Source organism: Chelon labrosus (genome assembly GCF_963514085.1).
Source record: "Chelon labrosus genome assembly, chromosome: 23".
Taxonomy (NCBI): Eukaryota; Metazoa; Chordata; class Actinopteri; order Mugiliformes; family Mugilidae; genus Chelon; species Chelon labrosus.
In genome coordinates this window covers 4,851,622-4,859,889 of record NC_140356.1, presented here as the reverse complement: position 1 = coordinate 4,859,889, position 8,268 = coordinate 4,851,622, and the positions used below count along the sequence as shown (strand labels likewise).

The following is an 8,268-nucleotide window of genomic DNA, read 5'->3' as shown; positions in this document are numbered from 1 at the left end:
TTAACTAGAGCTAAAAATGTGCTCTGATTTGTATTTATTTTTTTGTGTATTGGGCTATTGTTCAATGAATAAATCATATTTTAGCCTTTATCTGACTGACAGTTGTGTTGATCACTAAAATTGCATTGACTTGGCATGCAGTTTGATTAACTGAAAGTAGCTACTAATGTAGCCTTATCAAGCTACTTTTGATAGATTGTAACTTAGCTTGCTACATTTTTATGGGTGGTAGCTTCTGTGAAGCTGAATTTATTGTAGAGTAGCTGGCAGCTTAGCTCACTACACATATCAAGCAGCTTGCCCATCACTGGCATTTGGTTCCTGATTTCGCGAAGTAGGGTGCTGGCCAAGGGTTTCGCAAGGAACACGAGTGGTCAATTGCACAACAAAAGTAGTGTAATTAAGAGGAACTTGTGTTAATGCATTATTAATGAATTAATAATATATATACATATACACACACACACATTATTATATACATATAGTAAAATAGATAATCCATAAACAAACACTGTGTCACAATAGGATAGAAAATTGTGGATCGCGGGACGCAGCTGGAGAGCTGGAACTTTAGTGTCCGTTGGCCTGTTCAACCGGACTCTGTGAAGCGTTGTGGATCCAGTCCAGGATAATGAAGGTCATGCTGCCAAACATGACCAGGATTCCACACATCAGGAAGAGGGTGGCCTAGAAAGGAAAACAGTTTCACATTTAGCTAATATGTGGAACCAGAGCAACTTAAATGAAGCCTTCGACAATTCAGGATATGTACTAATGTGCTTCGTGGCTTTCTGTACAAGTTACATTTCAGTTGTCTGTTAACTATAAAGCTAGAGTCAGCAGCTAATTAGCTTAGCTTAGCATAGGAAAAGTCTCTGCTATAAAAGAGAGGTAAACAAGCTAACTGTTCAGCTTTGTTTCTGTTATACTAAGCTAACTGGCTAAGGTTTCCAAAGAGTTCTAAGTTCAGATCTAATTCCATACCCTGATCTTTTGCACAGACTTCATGGACTCCTTTTTGACCAGTTTGATGTAGAAAGCTGATGGCAGGATGAAGATGAGCATGGCACCAGCAGAGGCACCTGATGGAGGGGAGAACTTTTATGTCACAACTATTTCTTCTTATAATGTACATGACATTATAGCACATTAACACTTGTAAATACCCACCGATGACGCCAAAAATGTCTCTTATGGTGGGGACAAAGATAACCAGGACGTTGGTGCCACCCAGCAGAGTCACGGTGATGATGATGTGGCGGATCCAGCTGAACTCCTTCGAGGCGCACATGACGTGGTTGAAGGAAGTACGAATCTGCACAGGGAGAGACAGAAAGAGAGGTTATCCTACGTGACCTACTATTTCTACTGACTGATTTCACTTGTTCACGTGACACTTACAGGGAAGAGCACAACAGGGACACTGAGGGTAACGGCGGTCAGCACAGCCAGACGGACGATCAGCAGGAGAACATCAAACTTATAAACCTTGGAGTAGGTGTGCAGCAGCTCAGGCCCTACTTGATCTGTGTAGAAAGACAACAAAGACCAGCCACTTGAGTCACAAACCAACAAGGGACACTTCCACACTCGCACGTTCCCCTGTTACAGCATAAAACGTGCTGTAGACAGTTTAAAAGAGTACAGACCAGTTGCTCTCACAAAGTGCGTTGAGAGACATATCAAAGCCAGCCAGCCTCCCTCCCATTTTTGATAGCCACCAATTTCTATACTGGAAAAAAACGGTCCACAGAGGACACAATCACCATATTTGCACACAGCATTTCTGCATAAAATTGTTTCAAAACATTTTTCACACAAGTCCTGACACCAGACAAAGAAAACCCAATCAAACACATTGATTAAAACAGAAATATTGTGCTTTGCTATTTGGCATTTTATTAAGGACAATGAGTCAATATTACACATCTGTGAGGTGCTAAAGTAAATGCATATCTGGTTTCTAAGTTTCAAGGCCAAATTAGAGTCCAGCTGTTCAAAAGTGTTTCCAATCAATGTAATGTGACTCAGGGGCCGTACAGTTCCCTGGTTTGTTTAAAAAAAATCACAGATTTGTCACAAGGCCTCTCTCACATTGTCCATGAATCCAACATCTGGAGAATACTGAGCAACCATGATATGCATGGCAGAGTGACAAGGACAAAGCCACTGTTCTCCAAAAAGAACATTTCTGCCTGTTGGCAGTTTTCTCAACATAAACTGCACAAACAAGAAGACTAATGGTCAAAGGTTGTGTGGCTGGATGAAACCAAATTAAACAATGACAAAACAACACTGCATTCCAGCAACTGAACCTCATCCAGTCCTCATCTGCCTCCCACCTTCACCCATTGGTCAGGTGTTAAAATGTCATCTGTCAATCAGAACATCCATTTAAAGGCTCATTTAAACTGCCACGCAAGACATACTTGTTGGTGCTCACAGTCACACATAGGAAACAATTAATTGTCTAGATACACCAGTTAGCCAGGAGTACCCAGGATTATTTTCATTTCTTTAAATTGAGAGACAATGTTAGCCTGGCTGACGCGACTGCACATCTCAATGAGATGCTGGTCTGGAAACTACGTGTTTATTTTCTCGTATTTGAGGCGTGGTTTTACAAATGCCTAGAGCCGTTTATTGGGCGCTACGAATGTCTATCAAATGCGCCTGGTAATTCCCATGCTGCCTTGCGCGCGATTCATAGCCAAAGCCTGTTGGTAGCAGAGCAAACACTTCTTGGCAATGAAGTCTTTCAACGCCAAACGTTGCTCTTTTTTTAAAATAAACTTGCGTTCTAAGCTACTTTAAACACTGTCTAAGGCTGCATCGAACGGTAACGTTAGGTCCGCTGCCATGTTGGATTAACACAACACACTACAAGCTTCGGTGTCGCGCATAGACGTCGTCATCGTCTTGCTGCCCCCCCCGTTCTGTGATTGGTTCCCTATCTCAGGAGAAAATATGGGCGATGGTTTCCAGACTGCTTTTGCAGCGAGAATGAAATCGCGCGCAAAGCAGTATGGGAACACCCAGGCTAAGACAATGTAAGAATGAAACTTTGACTGAAAGTTGACATTTTCAGTATTTTAAAGTCCACTGTTTGCGCCCACTTTTTTGTCCGTACACTTTTGTTGACTAAAAATGTGTGTCACAATCTTACATAAGAGCCCTCCACTCACTATTTAGACCTGGAAGCTAGTTTTCTTAACCAGATCATTGATCCATGTTTAATGTTAGAGGACAATGACTGCTTGTAAACCCACACTAGTAGGTGGCTCTATCCTTTGCTAAAAACAAATATTCAGTCAAAATGTTCCCTGGCCAAGACTCACCATAGAAGGTCAGGTATCCAAAGAGGGCAGCCAGCAGGTACATGATGAACATGGCCAGGAAGGACACATTGGCAACGTTCTGCATCTTTTTACGGGAACGGCTGTTTAGGAAAGAAGGGAGAGAATGTGTCATTTAGACGACAGTCCAAAACTGATAACAAGTGGGGAATAGCTCATAGAACAGCAGCTGTGGTTGGAAAATTGAGAAGCAAGCAGCCAGCGCACACTTACTCTTTGAGCTCCTCGTACATGGGCAGGATGGAGGGGTGGCAGACGAAGGCAAAGGTCAAAATGGGAACAGCGTAGACAGTCTGGGAAACAAAAGACAAAAGAAATTTATACCAAACATTTCAGCTAATTTCATTAGTTTTGTTTCAGCCCTCTTGTGTTTAGCATCTTAAAGGTTCTTACCTGTGAGTTCAAGACAAAGTATTTTGGCTTGCAAGTGTCGCTGTAGTCCACAGCAGTGGCGTTAACGGCTGCGGAGTTAACGGCTGTGGAGTTAACCGCAGTGGAATTAACGGCAGTGATTTCATTCAGAGCGTCATCGTCAATATGCAGAGGGCACGGGATCTGGAACTTCTTAATGATCACCTGAAGAACCAGAGAGCAATTTTTAGATTACACTTTAAAAATATCTGAAGATGGGTACTGCCATTTTTAATTTGAATTCTTGTCATGGGGTAAGAGCCATAAACCATCTTGTGATGCATCTTCTTACAACCCCATCTCACTGCACTGCCCAATACAACAGGTAGGGATTTCATAGGAAAAGTGGAATGTGTTCTGACTAAGATTCAGCATGTACATACATGTGCCAAGTAATGATGGCATACAACAAGTTGGTGTGTCAGGAGAGAAGATGGATGATACTCACCACAATCAGAAAGAACACCATACAGAGGAGGGACAGACCACTGGTGTAACCAAGGTAACCTGAGCAGGGAAAGCAAAACACAAACATGAGCAGTGAGTTGTTTCTATTTTAAAGCTGTAAAATGCTCCCTTTCCTCTGTCTATCACTTGACTCTAGACTGTTAACAGTTTAAGGCTTATTGAAGTCTTGCATGTGTAAGTGAGTCACTGAATCCTAACCCAACCCTATTCAGAGATACTTGTGATTTAAAAACACTCATATACACTGCTTACCCAGGTTTCTGAGCAACGAGAGGGGCAGGATAATGAAAACTGTAACGATCAGTACCAGGTAGTCTCCATTAATGTACCATTCTCTGAAACACAAGACACATTGTAAGCAGTGGAACTTATCATGATATGATGTCAAATTGTTTCTTTGTAGCTTGTTTGTATTTTATATTAAAGGACCACTCTTTTACCAGTTTTAGTAAACTCATTACAAAGGGTAATACTCAGTGTTTAAATATGTCTATCAGCTAACTGGAATTGCACATAAGTAATAGTGCTGTATTAGTTCTTTAAATATTATATAATATAATGAATTGGTCTACGTAGTATGGCTGCATTGGTTGATATCTGTAAACTCCTAAGAGTCGCATCCTGAGATTAAAGCTACCTTCAGGAAATTCTGACCACTAGTAGTGCTATGGAGCAATCTTTTTATGACCCAGCCACCATTTTGTAAACATAAGCTTTGTTTGTTTACAAGACAACTCCATGTGATGCCTTTAAAGACAGCCAAACCAGCCATTTTACCTTTAAGGCACTCTGACTGGAAGCTAGTAATATATTTAGTCACTCACCCATTGTTGCTTCCCGTAAAAGCTTTAATGACGATGGGCAGCTCGTATTTGACAATGTAGAGGTAGCTTGACATTGCTGTGTAGACAAAAGAAACTGCAGTTAGTACATTTCACTGTAAAATAAACCAAGTCATGTTGATGCAGGAAACTCCTCTACAAAAATAGTGATCCGTAACATTCGTTAAGAGGCCGAGATGTTCAACAAAGGAAAAAGTGTTTTAGTTTGCAGAATAACCATGTGGTAGTTTGTTTCATAACCCATATAAGAACATACTGTGATAACTCTCACCTCCAATGTATTGCATGGAGATGGAACAGGTGGCTGCAAGTTTCCCCGGTAACCCGAAGGCTTTGTAACCCAATTGTTCATAAACCAGGGAACCTTTGAAGAGAAAAACACCCAAAGAATTGCAGATTTAGCATTTAAAACCTCAAATAGGAATTGGGGAGTTTGGACACTTGAATATACAGTATGACAAACTCACCTCCTTCATTGGCCGTCTTCAGCAGCAAGTGGACAGAATACAAGGAGAAGATAGCGACGGTCGCAAGGAGAATCCTGCAAACAGACGAGAGGGATCATCAGCTATATGTCGACTCGGACAAAACCAAGAATATCATTGATGAAGTGCTGAACCTGGGACTTTAAAGGCCAACTGAAACAGAATTTATCTTAATCTTAATCTGTTGACTATTTACCAGTGAGGCAATAATCCTGAATTAACCAATAAATTATAAACTGTAATAATCTTATATTTAAATTGAATTGCGACATATTTTAACATGATATCTTTATTAAGAACCCCTTTAAAACTTTAATCTAATGGTATTGTTCATCACAGAAATCCAGAATTATTCCATGTTATTTGGAAAGGTGGTATTTCTTCTGTCATTTATTTGCATACATAGCGTTGAGTGAAATGCAGCTGTATTAGAGGGTCACCATTCAGACTTATGCCCAAGTTATGATCAAAAATTGATCTATGAGGCATGTGGTCCAACACAGAACCTCCATGATGCTAAAGGTTACTTCCACCGTCTTAGAGAGTAACGTTAAGGGGCATCTAAGCTGAAAAAAAAAAAAACGTGTGCCTGCACTCACCACAGCTGAATCTGAATCTCCTTTGAAACCAAATTGTGCCCACATCTTGTGACAAAATTTCTTGGAAATAATGTTACTATTGTCTGTAGTGTTACCAAATCACCTTTTTTTATGAAACCTAATTAATAATACTTGCTCTGTATGCTTGAATAAATAAATGCTTACACAAATAGGGCAATTCCAGTGTTGGCCATGGCAAAGGACAGACCCAGGATGCCACTGCCCATGATGGTGTTGCCCAGATTGAAGACAGACATGCCAAAGGAGGCACTGCCCTGATGCTGTGGAGAAAACACAAGGTGGTCACAGTTAGTGAATGATAAACAATCACATGATTGTTGAAAGGAGATATACGTGTTGGAGGATAAGAGGAGCTCTAACACGTTCAGTCTCATCCTTCTTCTTGTTCAGGTGATGGTCAGGGAGGAAGTTTTGACTCTCTGCATCTACATTTTGGCTATAAAAGGAAATAAAGGATAAGTATTCAGATAAATTCATGTGATTTATTATACATGATGTACGGGTTTCAAAGTATTGTGTGAAGATTTTCTGCGTTTTGAAATGAGCCTCACTCGTCCAGTTGCACCTTCTCCGACTCCGACTCTGTTGGAGCTGCTGCAGTCATCTTCTTGAGCAGTGCTGGATATGCTCATCTTAGTTTTAGCAGACCGTTTCTTTTAGTGCATTTCATAACTGAAAAAAGTAGAAAATGGATTTGTAAGTATATGTATTTTATATGTGTCTTCCTAATTCTGCCATACAATCAGTCAGTAAGATAGTGGACAGGTAACTCTGCAGTGTCATGTCATGACACCACCCTACCCCACACACGAACACGGAAACAGATTCTGACAGATAAGTTCACACCCATTAGAAGTGATTTTTTTTTTTTTTTTTTTTTACCTGGGGACCTTTAGTAATTGGTAATAACTGCAGAGGTCATCTGTGAGATTTAATTTACTGAGAGAAACTGTTACTGTGAAGGGTCTGGAACTGTTACATAAATGTATATATTTTTACATTATACAGTATAAATGTTGTAGGTCTTCATCAACCTGTATGTGCATATAGGAAATTAAATGCAGTCATTAAATTGAGAAATATGCGTCTATGTGGCTTTTTAGGTAACAATTCAGTGGCTGAGACAAAACTTTGGTCTATGGTGACATGAGGCAGAAGCACTGTTAATTTTGGACCTGGCATTCATGTGGATGTTACTGAGACATGTAGCACCCACCTAGACCAGACCAGGCACCCCCAACCCAGCAGTGACACTCCTTGATGGCAGCAGACATCGCCAGCAGGATGTAGCCTGACACACACACACACACACACAAAAACAGTTTAGGAACAACTCAATAATCTTTTGAGTTTACTTAATAAGGAAAAGAGGACGACTAAAAAGGGGGGTCATTGTAATACTAATAGGAATTGTGGTTTAAGATCTAATCCAAAACACAGTTCCTGGAGATGTGTGGACAGGACCCGTGGGAAAATACCCCTATGAGAAAATTGAAAAACTGATTAGGAAAAAAAAAAGAAAAAGCATCCTTACCTTTTAAAGATGTGGTAGGATGTCTGTGAAATCCTTCCAGTTAGAAGTAGAAGCATCAACGTCCAAGATTTCTTCAATGTATTTACTAATTAAACTAAATTCCCAGAGATGTTGTGCGCTTGGACAAAAGACAAGAGTTGTTGAACAACCAGGAAACTCACCTTTCTATAGAGATGAGTATTACATCAGCCCATACCTGGAGAGAGACAAAGAGTATAAGACAGGAAGGAAAGGAGGAGTCTAGTCTGGTTGAGGTGGAGACTATTTTACACACATGCCAGTGGTTTGTGTACAAACAGAGCAGCCTGACTTAGAGGCTCGCACCCAGAAAAACCATAACCTGAATCTCACTCCCTGGCTTCCTCCAACCAAACATCAGAGGACCACCATCAGTCTCTACATCTTTCTTCATCACATTTCTACACCTTTCTCTTTGACTCCCATAATACCCTCATGGGTTTAAAGTGTGTGCTGCAGCTTGAACTTGGAAAAACCCTTATTTGCTGAAGGACTAGTTTGTTGAAGGAGAAGGAACACAGAGCCCAAAATAAA

The 8,268-nt window shown here is 40.6% G+C and overlaps 1 protein-coding gene across 1 annotated transcript; it reads right to left on the bottom strand.

Annotated features, from left to right (window-relative positions):
* On the bottom strand, nucleotides 1-7,922 carry LOC311508813 (sodium-coupled neutral amino acid symporter 2-like). The gene is made up of 17 exons (XM_084573793.1): nucleotides 7,717-7,922; nucleotides 7,399-7,473; nucleotides 6,734-6,854; nucleotides 6,543-6,618; nucleotides 6,327-6,442; nucleotides 5,545-5,618; nucleotides 5,349-5,441; nucleotides 5,060-5,135; nucleotides 4,488-4,570; nucleotides 4,216-4,274; nucleotides 3,750-3,932; nucleotides 3,570-3,649; nucleotides 3,339-3,439; nucleotides 1,402-1,526; nucleotides 1,171-1,315; nucleotides 985-1,082; nucleotides 1-687 (listed from the first exon to the last, which is right to left on the bottom strand). The coding sequence occupies exons 3-17, from the start codon at nucleotides 6,784-6,786 to the stop codon at nucleotides 571-573; spliced, it is 1,479 nt and encodes a 492-aa protein (XP_084429919.1). The 5' UTR covers nucleotides 6,787-6,854; nucleotides 7,399-7,473; nucleotides 7,717-7,922; the 3' UTR covers nucleotides 1-570.
* Nucleotides 7,923-8,268: the final 346 nt, after the last annotated feature.